This window comes from Choloepus didactylus, chromosome 7 (assembly GCF_015220235.1).
Source record: "Choloepus didactylus isolate mChoDid1 chromosome 7, mChoDid1.pri, whole genome shotgun sequence".
Classification (NCBI taxonomy): Eukaryota; Metazoa; Chordata; class Mammalia; order Pilosa; family Megalonychidae; genus Choloepus; species Choloepus didactylus.
In genome coordinates, this window is record NC_051313.1 from 77,580,441 (window position 1) to 77,594,027 (window position 13,587).

Sequence of the window (13,587 nt, forward strand, 5' to 3'; positions counted from 1 at the left end):
TTTTTTTTTTCTTTCTTTCTTAATTGCTCTGGCTAGAACTTCCAGTGCACTATTGAATATCAATGGAGATAGCAGGCATCCTTGTCTTATTCCTGATATTAAGGGGAAATATTTCAGTCTTTCATCATTGAGTATGATGTTAGCTGTGGATTTTTCATATGTGCTCTTTATCATGTTGGGGAAGTTCCCTGCTACTCCTATTTTTCTGAGTGGTTTTGATCAAGAATGGCACTGGTTTGTAAAATGCGTGTCTGCATCAATTGAGATGATCATGTGGTTTTTTTTTTTGTTCTATAATGTCATGTATTACATTGATTAATCTTATGTTGAAGCACACTTGCATTCCTGAAATAAATCCCACTTCATCATGGTGTGTAATCCTTTTAAAGTGAAGTTGGATTCAATTTCCTAGTATTTTGTTGAGGATTTTTGCATCTATGTTCATGAGGGATACTGGTCTGTAATTTTCTTTTCTTGTGATATCTCTTTCTAGCTTTGGTATTATTGTGATGCTGGCCTCCTAGAATGAATTAGGAAATTTTCCTTCCTCTTCAGTTTTTGTACATGTTTGAGGAGGATTTGTGTTAATTCTGTTTTCAATGTGTGGTAAAATTTATCAGTGAAGCCATCTGGTCCTTAAATTTTCTTTGTTGCGCAGTTTTGGTTACTGATTCAGTCTCTGTAATTAGTATTGGTGTGTTGGGATCTTTTAAAATTCGGTTTAGGCAATTTGTGTGTTTCTAGGAATTTGCTCATTTTACATATGTTGTTTAGTTTGTTGGTGTACAATTGTCCTTAATATCTTCTAGTCCATTTTATTTCTGTAAGGCTGGTAGTAATGACCCCCTTGCATTTCTGACTTTTGTTATTTGTGTTTCTCTTTTTTTCTTTTTTAGTCTAGCTAAAGGTTTGTCAATTTTATCAATCTTTTCAAGGAACCACCTTTTGGTTTTGTTGAGTCTCTCTATTGTTTTCAATTCTCTATTTCATGTATGCACATTCTAATCATTATTATTTCCTTCCTTCTGCTCATTTTGGGTTTAATTTGCTCTTTTTCTAGTTCCTCCAAGTGTTAGGTTACTGATTTGCAATCTTTCTTCTTTTTCAATGTAAGCATTCAGAGCTATACATTTCCCTCTGAGCATTGTGTTTACTGCATCCCATACCTTTTGGTATGTTGTGCTCCCATTTTCACTTGCCACAATATATTTCCTAATTTCTCTTGTGATTTCTTCTTTAAGCATTAATTGTTTGAATGTATTTTAAAATTTCCATATATTTGAACTTTCCAATTCTCACTTTGTAATTGCTTCATTCCATTGTGGTCAGAGAATATGTCTTATATAATTTCACTATTTTTAAATTTATTGAGATTTGTTTTGTGTCTTAACATATGCTCTACCCTAGAGAATGACCCATGTACACTTGAGAAGATTTATGAGCAGAATTATGTATTCTGCTGGTGTTGGGGAAAGTGTCTGTTGGGTCTCATTGGTTTACAGTATCATTCAAGTCCTTTATTTCCTCATTGATCTTCTGTCTAGATATTCTACCTATTATAAAGGTGATGAATTAAAGTCTCCTAGTATATGTAGCACAGTCTGTTTCTCCAAATCTGTCAATATTTGCTCCATATATTTTGGGGCTCTGTTGTTACATGCATATATGTTTGTAATTATTTTATCTTTTTGATGAATTGACTTTTATAAATATATAGTGTCCTTCTTTGTCCTTATAACTTTTTGACTTAAAGTCTACTTTGTCTGACATTAGTATAACTACTCCAGCTCTCTTTTTGGTTATTATTTGCATGGAATATTTTTCTCAGTCCTTCACTTTCAACCTATTTGTATCTTTGAATTTAAGGTGAGTCTCTTATCAACAGCATATAGTTGGATCATGCTTTTAAAACTTTATTCTGCCAATCTCTGCCTTTTTGACTGGAGTGTTTAATCTATTTACATTTAAAGTAACTAATAAGAATGCAGGATTTCCTTCTGGCTTTTTGCTACTTGGTTTTTGTAAAGTCTTATACCTTTTCTGCACTTCAATCTTTCATTACTACTATCTTTTGGATTTAGTTGATTTTTTGTAATTAATAGTTTAGAATATCTTCTCATTTCCTTCTGTGTATATTTTTTTCAGATATATTCTTTGTAAATCATAAGTCATTAACAATATAATTTGGTTTGATACTCACTTAACTTACATAGTATACACAAACTATGTTCCTGTGCCCTTCCATCCCTACCTATATGCAGTTTGTCATAAATTACATGTTTATACTTTACAAGTTCCAAACCATTGACTTATTACTTTTTATGCATTTGCATTTTAGATTTGGTAGGATATAAAAAGTGGAGATACAAATCAGAAATGCAATAGTACTAGCATTAATATTTACCTATGTCATAACCTTTACCAGATATTTTTTTTCATTACACAGTTTCAATATTTTGTCTACTTTCCTTTCCTTTCAACCTGAAAAACTCCTGTTAGCATTTCTTATAGGGCTGGTGTAGAGGTGATGACCTCCCTCAGCTTTTTTTTTTTTTTTTTTTAATCTGGGAATGTCTTAATCTCTCCCATATTTTTGAAAGACTGTTTTACTGGATGTTTAATTCTTACTTGGCATTTTTTTTTGCTTTCAACACTTTAAATGTCATCCCACTGTCTTTTTACCTCCATGGTTGCCAATGAAAAATCAGTAATCTTATCAAGGCTCCCTTGTATGTGACATGTTGCGTCTATCCTGTGGCTTTCAAAAGTCTCTTTAATTTTGATATTCAATGGTTTGGTTATGTTATGTTTCATTGTGTTTCTATTTGCATTTACACTCTTTGGAACTCATTGATTTGCTTGCATGTGTTTATGCATGTCTTTCATTCTTTTTTCTGTTCCTCATACTGAGTAATTTCAATTGTCTTATCTTTAAGTTCATTGATTCTTCTTCTGCCAGCTCTAATCTGCTGTTGAACCCCTGTAGGGGGTGATTCTGACATAACTTTGATTTCCTTATTTGATAAGATGTATTATTATTTCCGAGGTTACAATGTGAATACATTTATCACCATAAATCAGCACTTGAACATATTGATTACTACAAGTTTTTTTTAGCAAATAATAAAAAAGATAAAAAGAAAAATAACGTCATACAATAACGACAGAAAACAGCACCACTACAAAGAATCTCATATCCCTCCCTTATATCCCCCTTTCATACACACTTAGCTTTGTTATATTGCCTTTGTTACATTTAATGGAAGCATTTTACAATGTTACTGTTGACCATAGACTCCAGCAACATTTTGGAGAACACCATTTTGAAATGCAACCTGGGAGCAAGCGGGCGCCAGCTATGTGCCTTCCCAGTTAAGAGATTTTCCGGATTCCAATGGCCTTTCTCCAGTGAGGGTACCTGTGCCAGTTTGAATGTATTATGTCCCCCAAAATGCCATTATCTTTGATGCAATCTTGTGTGGTTAGATGTGTTAGTGTTGATTAGATTGTAATTCTTTGATTGTTTCCATGGAGATGTGACACACCCAACTGTAAGTGACAATTCTGATTGGATAATTTCCATGGAGATGTGGCCCTGCCCATTTGGCGTGGGCCTTGATTAGTTTACTGGAGCACTATATAAACTCAGACAGAAGAAGCAAGCTTGCTACAGCCAAGAGGGACACTTTGGAGAATGCACAGGAGCGGAGAAAGCAGCTGCAGCTGATAGACACATTTTGACGACAGCCGTTGGAAGCTGATACTGACATTTTGGAGAATGCTATTTTGAAACGCCACCTGGGAGCAAGTGGACACCAGCCACATGCCTCCTAAGCTAACAGAGGTTTTCTGGACACCAATGGCCATTCTTCAGTGAAGGTACCCGATTGTTGATGTCTTACCTTGGATGCTTTATAGCCTTAAGACTGTAACTTTGTAACCAATAAACCCCCTTTATAAAAGCCAATCCATCTCTGGTATTTTGCATTCTGGCATCACTAGCAAACTAGAACACTACCCTGTTGTTTATGCCTTACCTTGCATACTTAATAGCCTTAAGACTGTAACTTTTTAAACAAATAAATCCCGTTTAAAAAAGCCAAAAGAAAAAAAGTGAATACAAAGTGCATTTTAAAAATTATTTAATGATCATTAGATTCTAATTTTATTCTAATATACAATCCTACTTCCAAATTGTAAATTTCTTGCTTTCAATCTAAATTCCCAGTGACTAGATCTGATTGGTATGTTGAGATTTTTTTGTTTTTATCTACAAGGTTATATCTTACCAACTAATTTTCCTTGAGATCAGCTGTCTACCCTAAAGCCACTTAACTGTGACAGGAGGAGAGTGGGATGGGAGAGACCAGGCAATATGAAACATAACTGCTATGTTACAGGTCCTTTTGGCAGTTTGTCTAAGAAGTATGTTTGGAAATGTCAGGCAATAACTGACCTATTATAATAAATTGTTTTAATTTTTACATTGATAAAGAACTTTTCCCTTGAAAACAATGGGATTTACTATTTCATGCTAATTTTATATTTTATTATGTTTATATTTTACAAATATAACACTTTGGTCCCTTGACAAAATTTTAATACTTTCTCTTTGAGGGCTTCACATACTTTATAAACAATTTTGCTTTTAAAATCATTTTTCTGTCAATTTCTTCACATTTTCTGTCCATTTTTCAGTTGTGTATGTCACTTCCATTTAAGTAGCACTGACAATGCTTTATTTATAAAGAAAAACACAAGTTCTGACTGAGACAAAGAATTCCCTTTCCTATTCTTGTTAAATGTGTTTAAAATGATCACTTCAAATGAAATACCTAAATTATCTTATTTCAGTATTCATATTATCACAGGTATAATCATAACCCTTTATAATTCACAATTAATTACCATAGTAGATGCTTGCACTCATTCTTGTCCCTTTCTAATCCTTTCATTACTGCCATTATGATCTTTTCAACATTCAGAATTGATTGTCATTCCTTTGCTTGAAATGCTTCAATGGCTTTTTAGGATAACAACCCAAAATCTTGAAGATGGTTTCAAGGCCATCTGGTCCCAGCCTACATTTCTGCTTCACTGTGAGCTCCAACTACACAGGTCTTTAATTTTATTTAAAAATTATGAGAATGTTTAAAAACGATTAATAATAAAAAAACACAGTTCAATGAACTCCAATATCCCTATAACCAATATTTTGCCACATTACATCTCTAAAAAATATGGACATCTTATTTATTTTTCTCTTAACTATTACCGGTTAATCTAGGCTCTAAGGTAATATTGTGAGTATGAAGTCCAGCCTAGCTGGGGGAACTATGAATTTCATCAGACATGTTTGCTCTTCTGTAAATTGGGGGCAATTACTATACAAATCTCATAAGGTCACACTGTGAGAAATAAATGAATTCATATTTTAAATACCTATAACAGTGTCTGGCATATAGTATGTGCTTAATTATGAAGCCATTATCATTAGGACTAAGTCACAAATCTTTCTACCTCAGAGCCTTTGCACAGCCTACAAGTTATTTTTGTCTGCCTTTCCTAGACTTTGTTCACTTATGTCTACTCATAATTAAATTGTCACATCCTCAGGTGTACCCTAACCTTCCCAGATTAGCCAATATTCCCTTAATACATGCTATGCTTTCCCTGAATGGAACTTATTTGAAATCAATCTGTGAGGCTGTTTAAGAGGTGTCTTTCCTATTATATTGTAATGAAGCTCCACGAAGGGGTGGTGGAGGTCTATTTGGCCCTGTTTTATCTCCAGCACCTAGTACAAAATAGGTACTCAAAACATTTATTCATTTATTCAATGTCTGAGGATAGAATTCTTTTCATCTATTTTGGACCTAATCCTCTGCTATCAACATGTATAAAGCTATAATTATGAAAGTGTAATAAGTTTTATAGGCTTGAACAACTCGCTGTTCTCAGTAGTTGAGGGATTAAAAATTATTAAAATTTAACATTAATAAAAATACTAAGCTTATAGAATACTTTTTTGCACAGATTTCTTTCAGAGGAAAAAAAAAAAAAGTTTGTCTATTGCAGTTGAATTCTAAGCAAAGGAAGCTGGGGGAGGTTTAAGCTAGCCACTAAGTGGCTCAGGTAAAAACAGAAGGAAGAGGCTGCCAGAAAACCTTTCAATACATTTTCATATTTTTTTTTACACAATTTCTACTTGTGTCTGGGTTTAGGGAATTTGATTAACTTACATTAATATTAGTATGATAAAATCTGATCAGTATGAGCAAATCAACTTGTATAAAATAACTAGATTTGTAATCTATTTTCATTACAAGTTATTTTCACTATAATGGTTAAAGAAAAATCCTTCCCCAAAATTTTGTTTCCAAGACACTAGTCACCTATTTTGAAAATCATACACCCAACCATTCATAAAATCAAATGTAAAAGAGAACGAAATCAGTTTCAAAAGTATCTTCTCCTGAAACTCAGTTCACAAACATGCCAAATTATTTAACTGTCTTCTATCAACTGTCAAGTATTCATAAGGAAGTTTAGAGAGCCCCTAAAAAGACAGGGCCAAATTCTCTATCATGTTTCTGAGTTCCTTGTTTAATTGTTCTGCATATCCATATATTAAAGGTTCTGAGAAGTTCTATAAAGAAACCTGCTTAACTTGGTTGAAACTGCTTTTTATTTGACCACAGACCCTACTAGTATACCTCAGAACTAAAGTTATGAAACAAACTCACTTTGAGAACTGCTTTTCTACATTCTGCAGATGCACTAATCCAGTATCTTTTAAAAAATATAAAACAACCTTGTTTTGAGTGATCCCATCACCTAGGATTTGCTGTTTTAAAAGTTCACAAGCAACCATTTAATCATTTTGGAATCTTATTAAGATTTGGCATTATACGACCTTATAATTTGCAGAATCATCTTCCTTCATTTTGTAAATCAGAACATTTGCCTGTCTCCAATCTTTGAGTACCTTAATAATTTCCTTTATAATTCCTCAAAGCTTAGTACCAGCAATTTAGTGACTTCAAGTTTTTTTTTTTTTTTGATACTTATAATCCCATTAATGAACAATCATCACCCCTGTCCATTCTCCTAGTTCACCCTCATTGTCATGTCTGTACATATTAGGTTATCATTCCCCCTTCACTAGCTTTTATCTCTAGGTCCCCTACATTCTACATTACAAGATACTTATTTTACATTGTTCAGGGAGTTCACATTAGTGGTAACCTACAATACAACTTTCCTATTTGTGTCTGATTTATTTTAATAATCATTATGTGAAGTTCTTAATGGGAATTTGTTTAGAAGTTAAAGGCTGAAAATGCAGGTAAACTTAAAAGAGGATTAGGGACCGGCAATTTTAAAGCCATCAGGGACATACAGTAATCCTTTCAAATCGGTGGTTTGCCACAGATGTACACCAGAATTATCTGGGAAATTCTTTGAAACTATATGGCACCATTGGGGTTGAGGCCCTGGATATGGTTAGATATCATCCTCAATGTAGTCATTTGCACTAAGGACAATAGAGACCTCTGAACTTTTAACTCTTTCTTTTTGGTTTCATGCCATGGGTCTATAGCATTGTTCTCCAAGTATACTGCACCCTGATTTTCATAACAGTAGTTCAGGGACTCTACCAATATTGCTTGATGCAGCTAACAGATCTAAGATGAGAAGGCTGCTTTTTCTCAAGATTCACATTGTTTCTACTCGGTAAACCAATTATTCTTCTATGAGCAAATTTAAGTTTCAGAATAGCAGTTTCCATAATCCTTTTTCTTCTTTCCCAGAGTAGGAAAACCACAAACGTACCAGAAACTTTTGTGGAGTATTTCAGCACATTTTTTTAGTAGATTACACTTCCCAATAAGCTCTTGGTCTTGCCTCTGTGCCAGTTTGGTTGTCTTAAGAGCCTGCAGTATGCCACCACAATAATCTCCTCTCTATCCTTTGTTCTTCAAAGGCATCTGCACAGCAGCCTTGTTATCTTCTGTAGACATACAGCACTACATTGGCTCATCTCTTAAGTTTCTTCTCACCAACATCATATTCTAGTAGTTTACTCTACCAAATCTTGATTATTTACATATTAAAACATTATATTCCTTACTATTCCAGGCCAGTGAATTGTCTGAGACTTTAAGAACAATTTTTGATTTTGGGGGGAATTAAAAACTCATTTTTTTAAAAACGTATCTTACAGTTTTCATAGAAGTTTTTAAAGAAAAAAATAATGAATTCATTTTGGTGACAAGTAGTAATTTAAAGAATCAATTTATCCTTTCATATAAAGCCTTCTACATTCAGTTCACTAAGAATTAAAGCACAAGTTACTATGCAAAGAAAAGGCAAACTGTTTTAGGTTTATATGAACTTAATAGTGTAAATTTTCAACTGTCTTAAGTAAGCATAGCAACATCAGAGGGAAAAGACTAATTAAATAACCACCTTTGCTTCTAAATAACTTAGAACTGAGATGCATACATATTTTATGTTAAGTAATCTAAAACTCTTCTAAAAATTATTAACTGTTATTCTATCCCAACAAGAAAATCAATACAACAGATCTAATTAGTTAAGACACCAGATACTCGTCATGCAGTTTCAGTGTCTAATAACAAACCTCCAGACTTTAAAGTTCTGTTTCACAACTTCTAAGTACTAAGAACACATTTTCAAAGGTTGATATTGACTTTAAACTAGACATAGAAGAATTATTCAATTATCAGGTGAAAGTGTGAATACACCAGAGATCCTTAAATCTAGTTTTGGAGCTAAACCTGGCAGTCTCCAAAGATTTCTGTATATACTGCTAAGTTATTAGCATAATTTTTCTAAAATAGAACTTTCATGAGGGTCAGACAAATACCATCAAATAGCTGGGTATTCTCCCTCTAGAAAGTTGACTGACATCAATCTGTATTTTTCATAGCAAAATGTAATTGGCTTGAATTGGTCCAAGGGACAAATTATGTATTAATCTTGTTAAAAATTATCTAAAAGTGCAAAATGTGATCATTAGAAATTAAAACAAAAACAAACAAGCATTTTAGAATAGATTTCTCAGTACTTTCAAACTCTGACAAAATGTAATACATTAAAAAATATTAAATATATCAATTTTTCTTTCTGCTATTAGGTTTGTTTTTTTAACACTTTGTTTTTTGTCTTAATTTCATCAGAAATAAACACATTTTGCCATATTTAGTAAATAATAAAATTAATCTCTTGCTTTTCATATCTGTGCTAATAGCTCTAGGGCATTCCTAAAAAAAGATAATGTAATCAGAAATAAAATGTTTAAAGTTACAAAGAAACAAAAATTTATAGTTGATACTCCTAATAGTGACTTTCCTTACACTGGCATTCTTATATTCTACTTATAAGTGCTAGCTTTAAACATGAATACATTTTTTTCAGATGTTGTTAACATTTCCTCCACCCCCCACACACTCATGGAGTATGTTAAATTAAAGAGTCTAAAATGTTGGTTGCAAGACCAGAGATGGCCAAATTAAAAACTGCTGAAGATAAAAATGGCATTCTTTTTATTCTCAACTACTTTTGTTATATGTGCATTTAAAAATTCGTTATATAATAAAAATGATTTTTAAAATATATACTTCAAGTCTCAAAGGTAATTGGAAAGAAATGTATAACATTTCATGTGAAAAAATCATGAAGAGTTACAGCAGATATATTCAAGATCCCTCCAAAAGTTGTAACCCTGTCATCAAAACCATCACATTTTACTATTTTTAAAGAGGAATTAAAGGTAGCAGGTTTTATTCCACCTTACGAAATTGATTAAAGACAGTACTTCTACATGTAAAAATAATTTACACTGAAAAACTCAAGCAAAGTCTGATACTTTTATCAAAATAACAAGAACAAAATGAGCAATGAAAATATAGCAAAAGCCATTACAAAAAATAGTAAATTCCTATTTAAATCCCTGTGTTTACACAGATTAAAAAGGTTTATCAATAATTATATCACACAGGTTGTAGCATACTTTCAGCTATAATAAAGGTAACATGGGAAATTTGAAATTCAAGCTGTATTTACCAAAATAGTTTTAACCTGAGTCTTTGACGACTTTAGAAATGCATTTTACAATAATGCATGATAAAGTATATTTAGTTATTTAGTAGTATAATTCGAGGATATTTTAATTTGAACTGCTCTTAATACTGCTTCTTTATAAATATTTCTTTAAAATTATAAATATTTATTAAGATTTCTTGGGTTCCCTAAACACATGGGAGTGTATGAATTGGAAGCCTGTTGCCTTTTTCTGCTGAACAAGCACATGAAGGTATCTTTCTTCTTATAGTTCAAAATGTCTTGAATTCAAGGCCTTATTTTCATATTTCAAGTTATTTTAGAACAAATGTAAAAGGTCAAAAGACTATCATAAACACTTTAATATTCCTATGAAATATATCACACCCACTGAGGAATTTAATACAAATTTACTAAAGAATATCAAGTTAACCATTTCCTCCTATAAATATTTTCTTTTTATTTATTTTGTTTTAGAAGTTGCACTTTTAAAGTACTATTAACAGAAAATACATAACAAAAGCTTCCTAACAAGTGAAAAAAATAATTATAAATGCTGGAAAAATTGGCATCATTAACATATTTACAGACTTTTACTTAATACATACTCCATTGGGAATTAATTATATGACATTTATACAAGCATTAACATTTCCAAATCACTCTGAGCAGTGAGCACTTCAGTTCTTTACTGTCTATAGCCAAAGGTGAGTCATTCAGTTTTTGAAGGCAGAACTGACAACATAAAACAGTCAATCTGAGATACTGTTGACATAATGTTCTGTGCCTTCACCTAAAGATGTTTCTGTTGAGTAAGTGTCCTTAAGCTTCCTTTTCTCTTTGCTCTGATCTTCCTGCAGCTTCAAAATTATGTTTCGGATTTCCTCTCTTTTTGTTCTCATTCTTGGAGGAGGAAACCAGTTTGTCAAATTCATAGGTAGTTCAAAATTGAGAACTGGATTCTAAATATAAAAATATTAAATGCACATTAGAAAATCATAATGAGTAATGTTTCAAGTTTAATCAAAAAGGCTTCCAAAGTTAAAAATGAAAAATAAAATTACTTATTCAGTATGCATTTCCTCATTACCTATCACATGCATACCAGGCACTGTGCTAGGCATTGGAGATATATGACACAGTTTCTGCCTCTAAAGATCTTATTGTCTAGATCAGGGTCAGCAAATTACAGCCTGTGGGCCCAATACCGCCCACCACTTGTTTTAGTAAATAAAGCTTTATTGGAACAAAGCCACACTCCTCCTTCGTTTACATAAAGTCTTTTGCTGCTTTCTGGTACATCAGCAGAACTGAGTAGTCAAGACAGAGACCATGTGCCCACAAAGCCTAACATATTAACCATCTGGTTCTTTATAGAAAAGGTTTCCTAACCCTAGTCTAAACAGACAGATAATTCAACAAATAAAACAATGGTTATAACAAGTATTTTGAGAGGAGAGGTATAGAGAGAACTGTAAGAATATATATATATCTGGGGGATTAACACAAGTCCAAGAAGAAGTGATGTTTAAGCTGAGATCTGAAGGATGAGTAGGAGTTACCCAACCAAGGAATGATACAAGCAATAGGGAACAGTATTCCAGGTAAAGTAACTGTATCAAGGGCCTCGAGGCAAAAAGAACATGATCTAATATGAGAAACTAAATGACATTCAGGTGGCTCATATATAAAATACTAGAGTGAGAATGGTAGAAAATGAGGGTAGAAGCCTGGGCAGGGGTCAGATCATGCAGGTGTTTATAGGCCATGTGAAGGATTTTGGTCTTTAACCCAAGAGCAGCAAGATGAAACCACTATAAGATTTAAAGCAGGAACAAAACAAGATTAGATTTGTTTTTTGAAAACCACTGTGGCAAATAAGTCAGGAGGCATGAGAATTTGTTAGACACTGCTGCAATAATTCAGAACAGTGATATTAGCGTACTGGACTTGGAAAATTGCAGCAGGACTGAAGTAATGAACATATCTGATATTAAGAGACAGAATTCACAGGATTTGGTGGTTCACTGGATGACAGATGAGGAGGAGGAAGGGGTTAGGATAACTATATTCTTTATATAGAAATATGTGTAGTACTGTACCTCTGATGTCAAAAGAAGAAGAGTGTTTAGGAAGAGGGAGTGGTCAACACAGTCAAATAGTGCTGGAAGGTCAAGAACAATTTCAATATAAGGGGGAGGATGAAGGCAGATTATAGTTTTGAGAAGTAGGATTTATGGAAATGGTGACAGTGAATATAAATACATCTCAAGAAATGTGTCTTTGAGGAGAAATGAGAAGTAATCTGAGAAGAAGCAGAATCATGGGAGAGATTTATTAAGATGCCAAAAGTCAGTGGAGAGGGAAAGCTGATGACAAAGCCAGATCGATGATGGAATGAAGTCAATAAACCTTGGATTTGATGACATATAAATACAGTATTTTTATGCATTAAAATATCTCCAATTTATAAGTTTTTGTGCCCTGCAATCATTTTTTTGAAACTAGTTTTCAAATTTCTTTTAAATGTTTGCTGTGTTTTTAGATAGTAATATAGGGTCAAATACACTATTTTATTATTTATTATATCACATTATCTCAGATATATCAAACTGAAACCCACCTCAAAAAAACTCTCTACATACTGCAATATGTACACACCACAATCACTGAAGTTGTTTTGCTGTGGTACTTTTGGATTAGAGCCTTTCATAACATCTTTGGAAAAACTTCTTTTACTTCCTTTTTTAACTTCCCATTCCACCTCTAGATACCTGTAGTAATGTGTATATAGTAAGAATATACATATAGGTAAATATACATAGCCCCTCATCCCCACCAGAATACAACACAAAGTGTGAGGTGAGATTTTGAACTTACTCTCTCAGAATTTTTACAACATTTGACCGTGAAGGGCCTCTGAGTGAGTCCATAAGTAGGATACAAGGTCTGCAGGGTAGAAATGACCAAATGTTGAAAACTTTATAATATTGTAAAGGCATAAAAAAATTATTAAAATGTAGTGAATTAATAAAACTTAAAATCTTCAAAATTCCTTTTTTTATCCCTCAGTAAAACTTGGGGGAAAAATAAATTTCATAATATATATATTCTAATAATACTTAAATATTTATAGTTATATTTAATTCTGACTTACAGAATATTATTTTAACTATCTTAGCTATAAACCTATTTCACTAAAAGTTCCATAGTTGGTTCCTAAAAATATTTCAAAATTTAGCAGAACTCAAAAAACTCCTGAAATTTTCAACATCCCTGTACTTTAAATCATGAAAAATAGGATGAAGCAAAAATAAATGGAAAATTATTCCATTTTTAACTAAAATCTATTATTAGTAACAAAACAAGTAATCATCACATAAAGGAACTAGGTTACAATCCAGTGCCTTCTGCATGATTCTACTTCAGAATGCTTAGTATAACTAAATACCTGACCTTCAAAAGTTTAATTCTGCAAAGCAGTGTTATAAACCTAAG

At 32.6% G+C, this 13,587-nt stretch overlaps 1 protein-coding gene across 6 annotated transcripts in view; it reads right to left on the minus strand.

Moving 5' to 3' along the window:
* Positions 1-10,529: 10,529 nt before the first annotated feature.
* Positions 10,530-13,587, minus strand: part of SENP6 (SUMO specific peptidase 6) — a 188,533-nt gene continuing 185,475 nt past the window's right edge. For 5 of the 6 annotated variants that reach the window (XM_037843881.1, XM_037843880.1, XM_037843879.1 and 2 more), the window contains 3 exons: positions 12,970-13,038; positions 12,713-12,863; positions 10,530-11,051 (listed from right to left, as the gene is read on the minus strand). In XM_037843881.1, coding sequence (XP_037699809.1) covers positions 10,842-11,051; positions 12,713-12,863; positions 12,970-13,038 — 430 coding nt within the window. In that variant the 3' untranslated portion in view covers positions 10,530-10,841. The remainder of the gene's footprint in view (positions 11,052-12,712; positions 12,864-12,969; positions 13,039-13,587) is intronic. The other variant, XM_037843883.1, reaches the window with a different exon arrangement.